Source organism: Pteronotus mesoamericanus, unplaced genomic scaffold (genome assembly GCF_021234165.1).
Source record: "Pteronotus mesoamericanus isolate MK-2021 breed Mesoamerican mustached bat unplaced genomic scaffold, CSHL_Meso_final scaffold_21, whole genome shotgun sequence".
NCBI classification, from domain to species: Eukaryota; Metazoa; Chordata; class Mammalia; order Chiroptera; family Mormoopidae; genus Pteronotus; species Pteronotus mesoamericanus.
Window position 1 is genome coordinate 25,973,897 of NW_026555310.1, and position 20,238 is coordinate 25,994,134.

Consider the following 20,238-nt stretch of genomic DNA (forward strand, 5'->3'; position numbering starts at 1 on the left):
AAATTAAAATCTGAAAATGTCCAAAATTGTCCTGTTATTTGACTTCACATAAGTCAACAGAAAATATCCATAAGGTCGCTACCCATGCTGGATGTTGTGCTACTCATACAACTTAGAGTCTGCAAGAATGCTTACATGCGAAAACAGGCCTGCACACAGAGAATCCTGTCCAAATACCATAGGCATAATTTAAATGCTACAGAATAGAACTAAAAAAATAATTTAAAAATATTTGTTTAACTAAATAAATAAATGTATGTATTTATTCCCTCACCGAAGGACATGTTTTTTCCATTGCTGTTAGAGAGAGAGGAAGGGAGAGAAACATGAATGCAAGAGAAATATCGACTGGTTGCCTCCCATACACGCCCAGATCAGGGATCAAGGATCCTACCCACAACCTAGGTATGTGCCGTGACCGGGAATCAAACCCTCAATCTTTTGGTTATGGAAGGACACTCCAACCAAGCCAGACCAACAAAGGCATATTTGTTTGAATTTAAATATGTTAAGCTGCAGGGGGAAAAAAAGAAGAAGAAGAAGAAGAAAGATGTTAATGGAACTTAATGGTTATATAAAATCTGTACATACTTTTCCCAAAACCTACCCTCCATTACCGATGCCTATCTTCAGGGTTCTTCTGTTCTCACCACACTATCCCACCTAAATCTCATTTCAGAAAAAATCTATTATCAGTCATTTGCACTACACCCATGAATTTAAGGTAATATATGACCCCTCCCAGGAACATTTATTTTTATGTTTTACTTCTAAGGGAAGATATAGTAAATTATGAATGACATACTTTATGAAGGGTGTTAACAAGTTATCTCCTAAAGTTTGTGAGCTCATATTATTCCTCACACTTAACCTTTTGGGCAAATATTTTGTAAATGACCTACTGAGACTCGCTAGCATTTTGTGACTAATATTTGTGTATTTAAATTTTGAAACCAGTGCCTACTGTACTAAAAAACATTGCTAGTTCTCAAATAATAGTGTATGAGCATGTGTCTATGATGACTTATCCTAAAATAGGCACAGGATGGCACCAGTAAGACTTATCAAATGAACACTTCCTCTATACTCTTGTTATTTATCAATTTTCAAAGACGCTAAACACAAAAATAAGTTAGAAAAATAAAAGAACTCAGGATGGATAAATTCGCGTTGGAGGGGAACCCCCAGTGATAAATACCTTTAATATATTCCCATATGAAGAAAAGCAAATCACCAGAAAGGTACTGAGGACAGAGCTAGTTTCAAAGCCCGCTGCATTCCAGCACACACTGCAGCTCCAGCTGCCCTAAACTCTTTGGACTCCTCCTCACAATTCCATGTGATATTCCACTCAGCAAATACCCTTGTTCACAATCAGTCAGTCTTTAGTTTTAAGGTCAGAACTTTCCAACATTCCTATTATGTCTTGTGAAAGGGAAGGGTAAGTAATTCTTACTGAGGCTCACTACCTTTCAGACACCATGCCAGTTGTTCTATTTGTAATATCTCATTTAATCTTCACAATTACTCTATGATTTAGCTTCTATTAACCCCATTTTTTAGGTGTGAAAACTCAAAAATCATAATTAGAAGAATCAGGATTTAAATCCCACAGAGTCTGAATTCAAAGTCCAATTTCCTTTCCAAAAAAAAGTTCTATTTAGTTAAATGGGTAACCATCCCAACATACATATTTATTTGCAGAAACTGCAAATCTGGGTTGTCTAGAACTACATAACCAAATTCTGAATCTTAAACAAGAGATCTTCCTTTGAAACTGAAGTAAACTAAGTTTTGAAAGAAAAGTAAAAATAAAACAAGACACATTTATTGTGTAGCTACAATAGGTACTATACATTTTTTTTAATCCTCACCTGAGAATATGTTGATTGATTTTAGAGAGAGAGGAAGGAGGAGATAGAGGGAGAAACATCAATCCACTGCCTCCCATACGTGCCCCAACCAGGGATCAAACCTGCAACCTAGGTATGTGCCCTGATAGGGAATCGTACCGCCAATCTTTTAGTGCACAGGACAATACTCCAACCAACTGAGCAACCTGGCCAGGGCTGTACTATACATGTTTTTGTCTCTTTCTCACTACCCTTTGATTTGCAGAAAATATCAAATGCTCCCCGGATCCCTACTTACCACAGTCTCATGCTATTCCACTACTGCCTGTATCTTTGGTTAAGTATATTTTTAAACACACACAGAAGGAGTGTGGAAGGTAGGTGTACCCCTTAAACAGCAGACGTCTAACATGTGCTAAAACACCCTGACTGTAAGCAGGCGCAGCTTGAGGTAATGGTGTCTCCCAAAACAAACAAACCAACCCCCACTGCATTATGGAGCACAATCTCTGCCAAAGCTGCCTGGGAATATCTGCTCAGAACTGAACTTGAGTGGAAATCACCACCTGCTGGGGGCTGATTCGAAACACCGCTTCCCACAGCACCTGATCCTCTGCAATATCTCCTCAGGAAGAAGTTCTGTGGCACAGTTTTTGACAAGGTGACTGGTTTTCCCTGTGCTTTCAGATGCTCTGTGACAAATCATCAAAAATGTCCAAGCGCCCCCACCCTGCTTTGAGAAAAAAGTAAGTCATGAGTTGTGCCAACTCCAAAGTTGGCCTGAGTTAGGTGTACAGTAACATCTCCTGGCCACGTGGGTCTGGAAACATTCCCCCTTGTGGAACCCAACAGGAACACAGGCTTCCCACTGCTGCTTCACGGAGCCGGGTGAACCTGAAGCAGTCAAAGAAATCACATGGTTGAGTCAGCTTCCTAAAGGAGCGGGCTCCTGTCCAGTTTTCAGAGAACATTACTGTCTGCAGGGAAGGATTTCACAGCTACAGGTTTAAGGTCAACTACACAAAACACAGAGTGAAGAGAAGTCAAAATTGCAAAATTTCAGGTATAGCAAAAAGACTCTCCACCACCCAACATTCCTTGTGGTTAAATATTTCATATTGTACAATTAAAGTGTCATTCCTTGGTATTTATTAAAGCCATCTTCTCCAGGAAAAAGTAGCTCTTTACACCATCAATCTCACACACATTGGTAGGAAATGAATTTTCCATTCTTCTCCCAGACAGCTTTTAAACAAAAGGGAAAGGCACCCTCAAAGTAGACAACTCGCCTTGACCAGTGTAGCTCAGTGGGTTGGGTGTCATCCCACAAAGCAAAAGGTTCCAGGTTGGACACATGTCTGGGTTGCGGGTTCTTTCCCCAGTCGGGGCACATACGAGAGGCAACTAATCGGTGTTTCTCTCCCACATTTCCCTCTCTTTATCCCTCCCTTCCCCTCTCTCTAAAAACAAATAAATAAAAATCTTAAAAAAAAAAAAAAAGTAGACCCCTCATAGGTAGGGAAGGCATGCAGCAAGGGGTAGTACATCCAGAGACAGATTTCCCCTTGCCTCGTGAGGGACGCCCCTGACACCAGCTGACTCTCCATTGTTCAGGGACTCATGATCCAAACAGGTTGATCTGGGCTGCTGGACTTCCCCTGTTCTTTTCATTGCTCGCCCACAGCACATGTACCATATAGTCCAAAATGCAAATATATGAAGAGTTGAATATGAATCACTTTTTCTTGTTTTAAAATCCCTATTAGAGGAACAAGGAGCAAGAAATTTTAAAAAACTATTAATTAAAATGACACTTGGAGATTATCTATAGATTTCTTATGTACCCTTTCTTTGGGTTTCCAATTAAGACAGTTAAACAAGCAGTTGGTCATATATGGAATGTGAGGTTATATGAATGATTAAAAATACGAGTATGTAAAGAGGCAATGTAATCTTCAGGTTAAGAGCAGTCTCTAGAGTCACACAGACCAAGGCTGAGTCCCAACTCACCATTCACTTGCTAGCAGTATGACCACGGGCAACATGCCTTACCTCCCAAAAGCCAGCTCCTTCATTTGTAAAGTCAAGATAAAAACAGTATTGGGACTACATAAAGTTGTTGGGAGGAGTAAAGAACAGGCTAAAGCATGTGCTTAGCCCAATGCCTTGCATATCATAAGTACTCAATAAATATTAACTTGTATTATAACATTCGTATTCCTACCTTCATGAAGGCAAGAGGATCTCCCATTTAAAACCTCTTAAGTAAATCAATTTAAATTTTGTTAGCATGATAATAATCAAGTAGTTATGTAACAATATAATGTTTATCTAGAGGTATAGTTCAAAGTAGTATGGGCAAAATTATGGGATGTCATTTTGCACTTCCTTTACAATCCTACAGCACAAGAGGAGGGCCAGGAAAGCAAGTGTGGCAAAACTGGCGTCTGCTCAATCTGGGGGACAGAGACATGTGAGTTCATTACCGCAGTCTCTCCACTTCTGTGAATGTTTGAAAACCTTCACATTAAAAGGTTCAAAATAGCCCTGACTAGTGTGGCTCAGTTGGTTGGGTGTCATCCCCCTACCTCACGCTCTAGCCCCCAGCAAAGCCATTGGTTTTTCTATTCAAATCCCAATCATCGGTTCAAATCCCGATCAGAGCACGTACCTGGGTTGCAGTTTCAGCCCCCAGTTGGGGTGCATACAAAACGCAACTCATCGTTATTTCTCTCCCTTTCTTTCTCCCTCCCTTCCACTCTCTCTAAAAATAAATAAAATCTCTTAAAACAATGTTTTTGAATAAAATAAAACAAAAGGTTAAAAATAATCAGTTGTTCTGTCAATATACATTTATTGAGAACACTCTAAGAGCCTAATATATGACTGGTGCCATAAGATGAGAATTAACAATTGTTTTTAAAAAAATCAGGCAGGCATTGACTTTACCTTTCTGGCATGTTGCCAAGAACCAAAAAGTAAAGAAAAGGCGCTTGATCTGAAATAGAGATTTCAGAGTCCACAGAGGGGTCTATGCCCCTGACTGATCAGAAAAGCCCCAGCAGCATTTGTCAACCAGGGTTCCTCAATGAACCAGAGAATTAAAAAAAAATATATATGAATGATTTTTTTTTCTCACTCCTCTCAATGAAAAACTAGAACCCTTCCAGATACATCAGAGAGAAATTGATTCACTGCTTATAAGATGCCCTTGGCCAGTAAGGCTTAAATCCCTTGCAAACCCTAAATGTGGAGGGCTGCTGGAAGTCCCACTTAAACCCACCTGTTCTTAGTTTACTCACCCTTCTTGTAACTTTTATTCTCTTGTTTCTAGCCTAGTGCCTATTGGGAACAGCAAATAAGAAGGCGGGGATCTGCACAAGAGAAGGGTTACGGCCTCACTGAGAAGAGGGACCTAAAAATGTATTAAAAATGCACTCAGTGAACCAAAAAGCAGAGCAGCCCAGCCACTTGATTAGCACAAAGAGGCTCTAAAAGCCTCTGGAGTCCAATATATACCTTTTATACTAACAGTTAATAATTAATAATAAATACTTAAAATATTGAGCACTTATAAGGAATTAAGTGCTTGTAACAATGATCCTCCAAGTCACCAAAAACAATTAGATTCTACCCAGTGCACATTACAGCAGACAGGGACTGAACCTTCAGAATTCTATTTCTCCAGGGGAAAATACTGAGCAATTTTAACTCCCTTCTCTATATTTATGCACTTTCAAAAATTTTTATAATAAATATGCATTACCTTCATAATTAGGTAAAAACAACTTTTAAAGATACTTAATTTTAGGAAGATTTCATCCCAGATGCATAGGTTTTAGCCTTTTATTCATAGTTAGAAGAGTAAAACCTTCACATTAATTCATTCTCCAAAGTTCACAGATAAATATGCCTCTTATGTGCCAGTTATTGTCCTTGGTGTTAGGAACATGTGATCAAAATAGTGAGAAGAAAACTTACAGAGAAAAAATTCAAAATAAGTAAGAGTTAAAAGACATATAGTAAACAAGAGGAATAAGAGAAGATTTCATGAAAGTGGATCTAAACTGACGTCCAAGGCTAACAATCACTTCCCAAAGGCAAAGAGAACAATATCAATAGGTATTCCAAAGAGAAGCAACATTTGCAAAGAACAAAGACCACGCTGCCTGCCAGGATGGGGAGGTGGTAACAGGAATGGAACCCAGGATCCTTCAAGACAGAGAGAGTGAGAGTGTCTGGGCCCGGCGCCCCAGCCAGTAAAAAGCCATTGTAAGTTCCTAGAAATGGCAGCAATTCTCTATCATTCATTTAACAAACACTGATAAAAAACAGTTACATACCTCACGAAAAAGTACTGTTCTAAGCTCTGTGAGGGATACAGAGACTTAACAGGCACAGATCCTACCTCAAGCAGCTTATTAATGAAGCATCACTACAGCACACAAACACAAGGCAGAAATCGGTAGGTACTAGAAGAGAAGGCAGGACCCCTCGGAGGTAAGTGGTGAACAGCCCAACAGAGCAGGTAAAGCAGGCCTCCTGGAGGAGATGAAATAATGAAAGCAGCATTTTTGGGACATGACTGGAATAGTGTCTATCGTTTATTTGTCGCTCATCAAGTTAAAGGTGATTTAACTATACTCCCACTGAATATTCACACTAACTCTGCCATGAGGACTTTAGGTCCTTTTACAGATGGGAAAACTGAAGCTCTGAGAGATTAAATTACTTGTCCAAGGTCACACAGTGTTAAGAGTTAAGGTCTCTCTGATTCCAAACCCAAGTCATTTCTAGAATGCTGTATATACAGTCTTCAGAGTAAAAACCAGTTATACTTAATTCATCTATTTGTCATACAATTTTAACAGAATGTAATGGACATTCCCATTTTCAGTCTTGTGAGAATTTTTACCTGGCTAAACTTGTTCATCACTTCCTCACAGCACTATTTGACTGTCCCCACTAACTCAATTGTTACTTTCTACTAATGACAGAGATTACATTAAACTGATTAAACAAGATTATATATTTTTCATGAAATGGCAGTACATTCTAAAATAACCAAGTAATTAAAATAGCAAACCCGAAGCCCTGGCTGGGGTGGCTCAGTGGATTGAGTGTTGGCCTGTGAATCGAAAGGTTGCCGTTTCGATTCCCGGTCAGGGCACATGCTTGGCTTATGGGAGGCCCACAGTTCAGGGCGTTCAAGAGGCAACTTATCCATGTTTCTCATGCACATTGATGTTTTTATCCCTCTCTTTCTTCCTCCCTTCCCCTCTCTCTAAAATTAAATAAATAAAATCCTTAAAAGAGCAAACCTGAAAACATAAATACAATTTGTACTTTTTGAACAAGTAAGAAAAAGTTTAACAAAATGCAGATTTTTCTGGGCCAAATGAGAAAGACCGAAGGTAGAAAAATCGGCTACATACAAGGCTACCATCTTGACTTAGGTGTGTGATCGAGTAAGCTAAGCATAGGAATAGAAGGAAAGAGGAAGAGGTGAATCCAGAGGATTTTATTTTTTTAGCAGAAGAAACAGTAAGTCTATATAATCAATACTCCGCCATGCAGAGGAAGAAATACAAAATAAAAGACTTTGCTTCCATAAAGATTTCTGAAGTCAAGATGTGCACTAATGAAACATCCAGAGAAAGAAAATATATAAGAATGTCTTCTATCATGTTCAGTCTTCAGAGAAAGGGGGTGACGGAAATTGACCACTGCATTTCTTGCCTGGAAAGCCAGAAGGGGCCGTGATGGGCACAGAAGGAAGGAAAAGGTCTGCATTCAAGCACAGGAAACAACCTGCAATTCCATGAAATGGTAATTCGAAATAATAATCAGAAAACTCAGAAAAGTTCAAAACTAGAAGGCTCCTCAGAGATCATATGTCTGTTTTCTGTTTTGTTTTTTAAATAGATTTCATTTTTCGAGACATTTTAGGCTCACAGCAAAATTGAACAGAAGGTACAGAGACTTCCCATTTCCCCACGCTCCCTACCCAACACATGCATAGCTTCCCCCACTATCAACAGCCGCCCCCCCGCTAGAGTGGTACACTTGTTACAAGCGACGAACTACAATGTCATGAATCTGTTGTACAGATTTGAAGTGTACAAGCCAGTGCACTGAAGTCCCCAGCCTATGGTCACATGGCCAGGTGCTATCAGAGCTGGGACTAAAATGCCCGGGTCCGATCCTGTACACTGCACGTCCTTTCCAGATAAACCACAATGCATGACGTGAAGTACAGAGGGCCAAGTGCAGATTCTCTGACATCCATTCTAGAGGATGCCAAATTTCAACTTGTTCTGTAACTATTATAACTATTACTAAATATTTAGTAACTATTACTAAAGTAACTACTGTAAAGCACCAAAACAATCTAACTTTTTTAAGGGAGCGGGGGAACCTATTATTCTCTGGGACATCTTTGATATCATTAGCACCACTGCCAACTGTCTAGACTCTCCATGCTAATTGTCACTGTCCCACAGCTTCTATCATGTAATTACTAGTATAATAGGACAACCAGTCAGAATATTCACTACAAACTGAAATTGTGATATTTTTCTTCCTGGAGCCAGATCTATGGAGGTGTTCTTACTCATAAAAACCCATGTTAGATCTTTGCCCAGCTCAAGAGATTTCCCACAGCATTTTTACAACCTGCAATTCCATGATTATTCAAAGGTTAATACTAAATACAGCGTTGGCTGTTCATCATTTGAAACAGAGCAACTGCATATTCTGATGATGAACAAAGTCTGTTTTCCCTGACGAGAGGGCAGTGGGCTCCCCTAGGGATATGTTAGTTCGATGAAGGGAAGTTTCTCAGTGGAAGGCCTCCTGACTTCTGCTCCTGTCTCTTTCACAAAGACATGGACGGACTGTGAAAGTAGGTACACAGTAGGTACTCTACATGTGCTGAATGGAAGAGTGTAAGATTACAGTAACCACTGGCTCGTGAAGAGTCAAGAGTTTTTAAAAAGCAAAAAATAAACTCTGCTTATAATGGTATAAGACTAAAGTACAGGCTGGGGGCAAAGGTTGGTTTATAGTTGTAAGAACATGAAACAGTTTGTTCTTATATTATTATTTATTAGTTATTGTATTATTTTACATATGAACAACTGTAAGCCTAATTTTGCCCTCTGAATATTTCTTGTTTCTTCTCTGAAAAATCATCAGAAGCATCTAAGTTTTCCTTACATACTGAAAAAAAAGGTAACTTCCTTCAAAACAGAACGTACAGAGCTTGAACTCCTTCACAAGTACAAATATAATGATGATTGCCACAACCTGCCTTCCTTCACAATGCAAACTTAGGAATTTCCAAGGAATCGGGACTGTGCCTTTTTCTATCTAAAAATTTACTAAATTACTCTTTCTGCCAGACAATCTCACCTCTTCAGGTAATGGGGACCTTTAGGGTCCATTCCCTCTGTAACAGAGAATGAAAAGCATATCACTTCTATACAGTATTGTACTGTAACCCAAATTAACTGTACTAATAAACTAGTCTGTTGGAACAAATCCAGGAACAAATTTTTTGTTTTTGCTAAGAGCCTCTATTTTAGCCTCTTTTCTAGTACACTGTCGGGACCAGCAGTTCCAGTTCTTGTCCAGATAGGAGCTGCCCAGCCGCAGGAATTTGGCTGACACAGGTTTCAAGAGCAAGACTTTGGTTGGAACCAGCAAGAACACTGCCTGCATGTCCCCACTTCCCTTCCTTGTCCTTATAAAAGCCACACGCTTGACCAGAGATGTTAAGACAGTTTTTAGGATACGAGTCTGCCATCTTCTTGGGTCACGGGCACCTGAATAAACCTCTTTCCTTTTCACTGGCACCTGTCTCAGGAGTACTGGCTCTCATCTGGGTACACAGCTGAACCTTCAGTCTCTGAGACCATGGAGAAGATACACTCATGTCAATTTCCAAAATCATCATGAAGAACACTGGTTATGTTTTTGGAGCAGCCACTGATTGGCATTATTTGAATAAAATATGCACCTTATTTGAAATACAATGCACCGTTCAGATATATGCACCTGCTTAACTGCCTTACCCTCCTGATTTTTCCCATTTTTTTATACTCATTTTAACACATTATTTATTTTAATCAGAAAATGAGAGGCTAATTTCTCCCCAAATTAGCTTACTGAACCTTTGCTAACATATACCTTTTACCTTTATATAAAAATATAATAAGCATTTTTATATAAAAGTGACTGAGATGATTTATCAAAAATAGTCATTTAAGATTCTCTGAGTCTCTAATTAATCTGGGAAGCTCTGCAGCTTTTTGCAGGGTTCTTCTGAATGTGCAGTGTTCATGAAAACCACCTGGGGAGCTTGTGAAAATGCAGTTTCCTTGTCCCCTAGCATCAATATGGATAGTTACAACTATTGCGGGGCTCAGAAATGTGCATGTTGAACAAGTATCTCAGGTGGTGCTAATTCAGGGCCACAGCCCAAATGAGCTCCTACAAAGCTAATGGCAGAAGTTATACAAAATATCGGAATAAACCAGCAGAGACAGAACCTGCGTTTCAATTCCAGTACTGCCTCTAACCAGCCATGTGACCATACATTTAATTTCCCTGCATCTCCATGTACTCATCTGTAACAGAAGAGTGTTAGACTGATACCTAAAATGCTTTCCTGCTATGAAATATTGGTACATTTAAAAAATAGAGGTAACTATAAATGGGGACACTATTATTTTTCCAGAAAATAGAGTTTGAAATATTTATGAGTGATGTTTATTCAAGGGTCTCTACATGAGAGATAAAAAAAAATCTGTGTATCTTAAGCATGCCAGATACCTAATTGAATGTCATATATCAGATATTTTAATGAAATCAAACACGGATACACACGCTCCTATCTTGTGGCCCTGGGGTAAGAAGTGTGACCACTGTGTGTTTAGTAGAATAGCTTATCTGAATCTGGATTACAAGAGCAGTTAATTTGACTCTCTTAACCAGACCTGAAAGTACCACAATCTTGACATTATTAACCACATCCCAAACGAACCAAAGCACCTGTTAAGTGACACCTTTTTAGGAGGTAATTACCAGAGGCTACTCTCATCTGAGACTTTGCTTTAGGGAGAAAAGCCTGACCGTAAAAAGACAGTCAGAAGTTGCAGCCGGAGTGTCTCAACATTTTTAAAAACCTGTATAGTTTGCTGGAGCTGAGATGAAACATTTATTCTGCTCTTGCAACCACTTTGGTTTCCAGGGAACTGACTGCTGCGGCTGAGGCAGGCTGAGGAGAGGTACATCCACAGACACGCACACAACACACACCAAAGTCAATGGAAAAATTTCAAAGTGCCTTTTTATGCCTTTAACTCAAAGATGAACACATTTCAAGGTGACCCAATCCTCAAGTGACAGACAGTGTTTTAAAAGGGCCAGAGCTCTCCACTTAAACAATTTCTAGTGACATGCTCACATCGCATCCTCAAGGGCTCCATCGGCTGTCTCATTTACTAGTCTGTCTTTCCTGGCAGAGGCGTCCCATTTTAAATAAGCGCTTGAAGTTTGTCTTCCTTCCTAACAATTAGAGTCCACAGGGCTTAGATGCTTTTAAAAAATATTTTTTTTAACTTAGCAGGCACCATGGAGGACTTTTAATTATTCAATTATACAACAAACCCAAATTATTACTTTGTAGTTTTTTCTAGCTATCAAAACAGTACCAGAATAATAAAACACAGCCTCATCAGTCATGTTTATAAGCAACCAGTAAAAGACGTCTAAGGTAAAATCAAAGTTAGTGTTCATAAAAGGATGTCCAATTTAAAATCTAATAATCCATACAATCATTATGTTGACTCTGTGTACGCATTTCATACACGGGATAATTTTTCTTTTTTCTTCACTAAAATATTGTTCTTCATCACTATAGCAAAATAAGAAAATTACAATAGAAATCTGAAAATGGGGTTCCTACAGCTAATGAAATAAGCCAAGCTCAGGTCCTTTGCAGAAATTACTCCCCGTCAAAATTACCCGCTCCCAGAAAACCACCGCTAGAGTCTTTCCGATCTGACCACTCCTCTATGGTCACTCTCATCGAGCTGCCATGATTTCCAGGACTGTCTCCCTTCAGTGACTGTGAGCACCGGGAGAGCAGAGCCCGGGTTATGCTCACTTTGGTACGGCAGCCACTAGCATGCACAACAACAAGTGCCAGGAACAGTGGGCACACCAGTTTGGGTTTGTTTGTTTTTTAAATTGTATCAAAATACAATATATAAAATAGATTTAAAATGTTATTCTGGTCTTCTCCTACTTCCTGTACAACTGTCCTAAATGGGCACGGGAGGTGGGAGGATGTGAGCAAGGTGGACATTTGGGCCAGGCTGGGTGGGGGAGTCATCACGGCCGCAGTGGGGTGTGGGAACCTCAACAAGGGAAGGAGGCACTCACACAGAGGAGTCGCCCAGGTTCCAATCACAACACACAGGGAATCTGCACAAAAGGGCAGCCCAACGTGGAAAGTCAAGACAAGCAGGATAAGGAAGCCATCCACAGGCAGGGGCAGCCCGATGCAGACCGCAGCGCGGCCCCTGGGAGTGCCAGCGAGGGCTGCAGCCTGACGCAGGGGCAGGGCAGCACCCAGCTCGGGGGTCAGAGCCTGAGAAAGTGTCGGGGAACGTCTGCGGTGGGTGGGGTGTGCACGGCCCAGCATGTGAAGTTTCAAATACGGAAGAGAGAAGAAAAGAATAAATCCTGTGGTGTTGGACTAGTATTGGAAGTATCACTGTGAACTCATGGTTTTCACCATAGACATATATTGGGTTGGCCAAAAAGTCCGTATGACTTTTTTCCATAAAATAAAGGACAGATTTTTCATATTCACCAATAACCTTATTGATTTGGATATTTTGAGTATGTCAGCTATCTTCCTCTGCATGGTGTAAGGTTGATTTTTCTCAATTAATGTCTCAATTTATCACTATCAACTTCAACTGATCCACCCAACCATGGAGCATCATCCAACGAGAAATCTCTAGGATGAAATTTCACAAACCACTTTTGACATGTTTGATCAGTCACAGCACCTTCTCCCTACACTGCACAATTTTTTTTTTGTCTTTCAGTTGCATTTTTACCTTTCTTTAAAAAATAAAGCATTATATGTAACAGCGATGGCGAAGTGGTTAAGGTGTTGGACTTGAAAAATAAAGCATAATATGCCAAAATGTTGTATATTTTCTTCCATCTTCAATATTAAAATGACTACACAAAAATTCACCAGTTTTGATGGGGTTTTTCAAATGTACGTTGATATGACAGCTGTCACAATATTGTCTAACAAAATTGTATTGAATGAGGTTAAAGACAGCTAAGCACCACTAGAGCCATCTTACAGGAAAAACAAACTTTTTGGCCAACCTAGACAGATGGATTCAGAAGTGTGTATGTGTATGGTACATACATTCTCCAGCTTTGCCAAGTGAGAGACATGGGAATAGAGACAGTCCGGTTGCCATGAGCATACCTACTGCACAGATCTTGGCTTCTAAGTACCATTATCCATAGAAAGAAATGCTCCTTGGAGAAAGAGCTGACTCCAGTGCTAGGACAGGGGAAAAAGTATCAAATAAGCCTGGAATACCTGCAAAGCCAGAAAATAAGGAAATTCTTTAAAAATAATAGGGCATGTCAGGAAAAAAAAAATGAGAAGAGAAAGAGAAAAGCTAGGGTAAAGGGGCTCTCAGTAGCAAAATCTGAAACAATTTGAGCATTAAATAATAACAGTAACAAGTCAGGAAATCTCAATTGTATAATAATATAACAAACAAATAAAATTTAAAGTTTGCAGAATAACAGTATACCTAAAGAGTTTCAAAGTACTACCCTTGAACAGGGCTATCTAATTTCCTAAATAAACAAAAATGGAAAATAACTATTGATGCATACCGTATTTGCAATTATTTTCATTGTGCCTCTGGCTCTACGCCCAGCTCCTGAGCCAGGCCTACCTCCTTAAAAGCAGGGACTACCCTTGTCCATCTTCTGTCCCCAGGACAGTAAGACACAGTACACAACTGGTACTCAGTAACTACTTGTTGAATGAATGTGCTTCATAAAATAAATCCCATCATGATTCTTAGTTTGGCAACGAGCCAAAGCTGATCTCTTTTTATCAAGTTTTAAACAAATAAACTGCCCTTTCTGTTTGTTCTGACTTGGATTACAGAAAGTGCCTTTACAGAGCAAAACAGTCCTTACATTCCACAATAATCATGACCTCTGATGATTTTAATTTGTGGATATGTGCCTACAACAATGTCTTGTTAACATAATACAGGAAACCCACAGAATTGACCCCATCCCCTCCCAAAAAAGAAAAATCAGTCTTCAATTGCTTTTTTTCTGTTGTTTTTCAGATACTCTTGAAGTTTTCATTTTTGCCTATTATATCTCAATCAAAAAGAAAGTAAAAATGGTTTAACTGTATTTCTTGAAAGAAAAAAAATAAACTTCTAAGTTTAGGGAAAATAACAGCGCATCCTCTATGGGCACAAAGTCACACAGTCACACCCCTGAAGACACTTGCACCCCATCCCTAGGCCCCATCCAGCATCTTTCAGGATCTTCCAATCCAGGGAATATTCCTTTATTACTAAAGTCCACATTCCAGAAGTAGAACTAGAGTTTAAAACATAATCTCCTTAAAGACAGCGAGTAAAAGGGAATCGACTTGAAGAAATCAATTGTCTTTCTAAAAACACACTCTTGCCATCCAACAGACTCTCTGGACCACCTCTAGACCGTTTAATTAGAACAGATACTTTTAAAGGGAAAAAAAAAGTTCTTTATGTACTTTTATATATATATAAAATTTTATATATAAAACTTAGAGCTAATTTTCTCAAAATTAGCCCCTAAAAACAACTCTCTATGTAACACCATTATTTAGTAACACTTAGAAGGTATACACAATGTACCACATACTTCACGTCCTCTTAATCCCAAACCATGTTATGAGGCAAATACTATTATAAACATTTTATAGATTAAGAACTTAATCACCGAGTGATTAAGCAATGTGCCCAAAGTCACACAGCTAGAGTAAAGATCCAGGATACAGATCCAAGCTATAAAGCTTTAACAGAGATCCTTAACCTTTGGCCGATCACGGTTTTGCTACGTTTGAATTACAAATTTTTCACATGTTTTTGAAATCAGAACTAAGTTTTCTTGCCAGGAATATTAAATAATATCAATAAAATTTTTAAAATGGTGAAATAATTGATTGAGCACTTTTACAAATCTTCGTACCTCTAAAATCATACGCAATTTTTGTAAATTATACAGTACAGAGGCCTGACAACGTTTCCACCAGCAAAGCCACTTTGGGGATACAGCTATTAGATCACACAGGAATTCTATTAAGAGTGGGCAAGGAAAGTTTCCATCTGTTTGTTGTTTGTTTCAGGGGTTTGTTTTTGTTCTTTTACAATCAAGGAGCTAAGAAGGTGAACGAACAATGGGCAGACGAAAGTCGGATCCTTTCCTATTCCTTCCTCTTAGAAAAAGAAGGCTTGGGGGTCAAAGACGGCGACAACGTGCCCAAAAGTTAGGTCTCCCCGGTTCCGCCTTGGGGTGGGAGCGGCCCCCGAGCCGCTGCTGGCCGGCCCAGCGACCCCTCGGCTTGGGACCAGGGGCGCCGAGCGGCGGCGAAGCCCCGCGCTGGCAGGGAGGAGGCAGCAAGCTGGAGGCGGGCGCGCGGGAGGCGAGGAGAGGGGCCCTTACCGAGCTCCGTGCCCGGGTTGCGCGCAGACATGGTGCGGGACGCTGCAGCAGTTGCCGGCTTCTGAGCCTGGGATCGCCTCCGCCCAACCCTTCCTCCTTCCGGGCGGCCCCGCGAGAAAGAGGCGATCGCCCCGCCCCTGTCCCCTTTCGGGGCGGAGCCGGGCACTTCGGTCGCTCGGTCAGGACCCCAAGTTTGCCCTCTGCGAGGAAATCCTGCCGTCCCCCTCCCGGGTCCTCTCCACGAGGTGCAGAACGCGGGCACCAGCTCGCGGAAGGAACGCTCCCAAAACCCGTTTGGAAATATTTAAGTTGCCGACTGCACGGGATAAGAACGTTTAGAAACTTTTGACTGTGGCTTTGCATACCAAGGGGGGAGGCAGCTCTGTGGCCTGAACAATAACGGGGCCCAGGAGAAGACCTGTTTTCTCAGCCTTGCTCCGACACTTTGACACTGGCCACGTCAAATGCCTTACCAAGCTTCATTTTCCTCATCTGTAAGAAATGACCTTGACAGTTTCTTGGAGCCTGAAACTCTGAAGCTGTGACACTTTTTTTTTTTTTTTTTCAGTCTGATTTCTGTGACCAGAAGATTAAAATTGTCTGGAGTCGCTCAACATAGGCTACTTAGTCAATTCATCTGTACTCACAGAGGGCCCTCCTGAAAAAAAACCAAACACGTGCTTTTAGATGTTTGCTGGCATTTGAGTCTCAGAACAGTCCTACCAAGTATGTATCATATCTCCTTATATCTCCATTGCTATACCTACAGACATTAGAGTTCTTTTAGAAAGGCATCCTGGTATAGTGGAACCTGAGCAGGCTCAGAGTGCATAGAACCCCTTAATATACCTGCAATTCCACTTACTAACTAGGTGGTTCTAGGAATGTTATTGTCTACTTGACTGAAAAGTGGGGATGATCAAAATAGACTTGCCTGTAAAATTGTTGCATATGTGTAAAGCATCTAGGACACGCCAAGGCATATAGTAGGTTAAGTGTTCAGCAAATGGAAGTTGTTAATATTGTCAGGCTCTCAGGGCAATTATGGGACTGAATAGCAAAAGTAATCCCAGTCTTATTTCCCTACACTAAGCTGCCTCTCAGGCTAGTTAGTTACAATAGTTAACTATGGTGAATATTTTGGATGTGTCTAGATTCTACTGATAACATATAATAACATTTTACCTTTTTTTCTTATTTTAACCCTGAAAAAGAAAAAGCAGCCCCTCAAAGCCTGAAGCTGGCCTGGCACAGCTACATCATCGTGTTCTACAGTAAACATAAGAAGATTCACAGAATGCCAACATCAGCGAAGGCCACCATGACCATGATGGATCAACAGAAAAACAAGGCTGCTCAGAATCTTGTCTGAACACAGGAAAAAAAGAGAAAGCAAAATGAATATTGCCCAAACCACAAAAAGTACCTAATAGCCTCCTCCAATCCTGGCTAATATAAGTGACTGTCACATCCCTACCCATCAGTTTTAGCCTCATCCCATTCTCCCTGTGTTTTAGAAGAATTAAGATAGCTTGTCATAGTATTGTCACCACTTCCTGCCTGCAATCCAATCCAGAGCAAAGGCACAATTCCTTGAACTTTCCCCAAATCATCATACACAAGCCCAAATCACATGTTATTTTTAACATGCTCTTACTAGGACACCTCACAGTTTCCCATGGTGAACACTCTCTTCCTTATTGAAATAAGTCAATGAACCCAAATTTATCCAATTACGGACAGGTGTGTTCCTGGTGGTCTTCAAATGGAGAACACTGACATTCTTAAAATATGCAGGGGCAACAAATAGAATTCTATCCAAGCTATTCATTATATGTTCATGTATAATGTAAATTTATTAAAACAAAACAAAGAACTGTGAGATTCCCAATTTAGCTAAAAAAGCCAGAATCAGGGCAGCCTCCTACAGCAAACATTTTAGCAATATATCTGACAAGAATTTCTCAAGGACTTTTTTCTAAAATTGACCTGTTATACAGTACCATTCTGGAATTAATCTCTACCACTTGAAAGTATGTTAAGTTGGCACCATTCAGAGAGACAGTGGTGATAGAACACAAAATGTGAGTTTCTTTCATGGAGAAATGTAGCTGAGGTTCGCTTTGTGAGTTTCCCTTTGTGAGTTTCCCTTTTAAATGCAGTATTGCCTTCTGAAATTTTGGAAGGACCCCCAAGGCAAGACCTCTCAGAGAAAGATCTATAAACCACTACTGCCACACTGCAATCTTCCAAGAGTATTTCTCTAAAACCGATTTTAGACTTCACCACAGCCCTACTCCGGGGCCCTGGAATCTGCATTTTAACACGTTTCCTCAAATGGTATTTACACAAGCCAAGTATAAAACATCAACCTAGACACAGAGGAGAGCAAGCTATGCATGCCAGTTTAGAAATATAGTCCAAACTGGCACTTACAAGGGTAAAACTGTATTTTATTCTTTTTTAATCCATGAACTTTGCATGCCATTTCTTTTTGTGGATGTTTTGAATATAAATTTTAAATTGCCATGTAAATTTGTCTTCCCATCCCCATTCCTCCTTCAATTTAAATTAAAGCCCCAGGAATGTGTCATATTTATCTTGAAGCCTCAAGAACCTACTTGGCCTGGGAGATAGGAGAATTCCAAAGGTCTTTGACTATTTGTTTGGTTAGTCCTATGCCTAGTGTCTATTACAGTACTTGGCGCAGAGTAGGCTGTGACTATTTGTTAGGTAGGTGATTGCGTACTGTCTGTGCTGGTTCCCTATAGTGTCCATTGTTTTATCTAGTCTAATTTCATTTGTAGTCTCTAATTCCATGATTTCTCAGAGCAGTCACTCCACTTAGTCAATCCACTTAGATAATGTATTGTCAACCAGTTTTTTTAAATCTATAAATGTCTTTATTCTTCATTTTTTAATCATTGTTCAAGCACACTTGTCTCCAGCGTCCCAGCACCACTTTCCCCCACCCCACCTACCCCTGCCTCCCCCACTTTGGCTTTGCCCTTGGGTCCTTTATACATGTTCCTTTACGTCCCTTCCCCTTCTAAGTGAGGTGGGGAAAGTATGGAAGCAGGGAAGATTAGGGAGGGGTGTGAATATTACAATTGATTATTTCACAACTGAAGGGGGTCCTATAGACCATGTAATTCCTCCTTTACGGTGAAAAAAGAAAAATAAGTTATATCGAGTCTTTTATTAAGCTAAATTTATTCAATTTAAAGAAGTTTTTCATTCTGAGACCACATCCTTCACTACAACTTGAATTTTAAGGTGTCCTTTTAAAAGGGAAAGTGGTGGGGGGTAGGCAGAGACAAATGTATTTGAAAAAATAAATAAAAAAATAAAATAAAATGTCCTTTTTTAAAAATGAAGATTGTGGTGGTAATTTTTTTTCTTTTTCAATAGCTTCACTTGGCAACATTAGTAGACCATTCTATCTTGCCCATCTCCCTGTTTTTCTAATCCATTAGTCCACCAAATCCCAAAGATAGGGATTAGTGAAAGATTAAATACATAATATTAGTTAATATTCTAATGAGGTAAGCCCTTTACATCAGTTATTTGGTATTTCCCCCAAAATATCTGTGTGAGAACTATCGTCTCCCCTTACAGATAAAGAAATTGAGTGTCAGAGAGATTACTTTGTAAGTACTAGAGGATGATGCAAACCCAGGCAATTTAACCCTCCAGGCCACACTTAGCTATGCCCACCCTCTCTCTCAGGCCAAATTCATTAGACGAACCATTGACTCCTCTGCAATCAGGTTTCCCATGTACACTTATGCACCACTTCACAATGGGGATATATTCTGTGAAACGCATTGTTAGGTGACTTCATAGTTGTGGGAAGATCGCAGAGTGCACTTACACAAACCTAGGTGGGCAGAGCCTACTGCACACCTAGGCCATGTGGTATAGTCTATTGCTCTTGAGCTACAAACCTGTATAGCATATTGCTGTACTGAATACTGTAGGCAGTTTTAACACAGTGGTATTTGTGCAACTACACATTCTATACATTAAAAAAGATAATTTATATAATTAAAAAAGACTAAAATATGGTATTTAGTCTTTACATTAATCTATATTAAATATTAAATTTTAATCTATACATTAAAAAATAATTTATATAATTAAAAAAGACTAAAAATATGGTATAAAAGTTAAAATGGTACCCCTGTATAGGGCACTTAGCAGGAATACAGCTTGCAGTACTGGAAATTGCTTTGGGTGAGTGGAGAGCGAATGTGAAGGCCTAGGACATGACTGTACACTGCTGTGGACATTATAAACACTGTGCACTTAGGCTACTCGACACGTATAAAACCCAAGATTATATCAAGTGCAAGAGAAAATGGTGCAATCAAGAGATGCAGTAGACACGAGACTGCTGCTGGGGTTACATGGCATACTATTTTACAACAAACTTCCTTTTAAGTAGAAATACACTCTAAAATAATAAGAAAAAGCATAGTAAATACATAAACCAGTAACATAGTTTATTACTGTCAAGTATCATGTATTGTACATAATTGTATGTGCTATATGACTGGCAGTGCCGGTTTGTTTACACCAGCATCACCACAAATGTGAG

General features: G+C 39.8%; 1 protein-coding gene across 1 annotated transcript in view; it reads right to left on the bottom strand.

Annotated features, from left to right (window-relative positions):
* DERA (deoxyribose-phosphate aldolase) overlaps positions 1–15,764 on the bottom strand; it is a 95,331-nt gene extending 79,567 nt beyond the window's left edge. The window contains exon 1 of the mRNA XM_054591392.1: positions 15,639–15,764. Coding sequence (XP_054447367.1) covers positions 15,639–15,669 — 31 coding nt within the window. The 5' untranslated portion in view covers positions 15,670–15,764. The remainder of the gene's footprint in view (positions 1–15,638) is intronic.
* Positions 15,765–20,238: the final 4,474 nt, after the last annotated feature.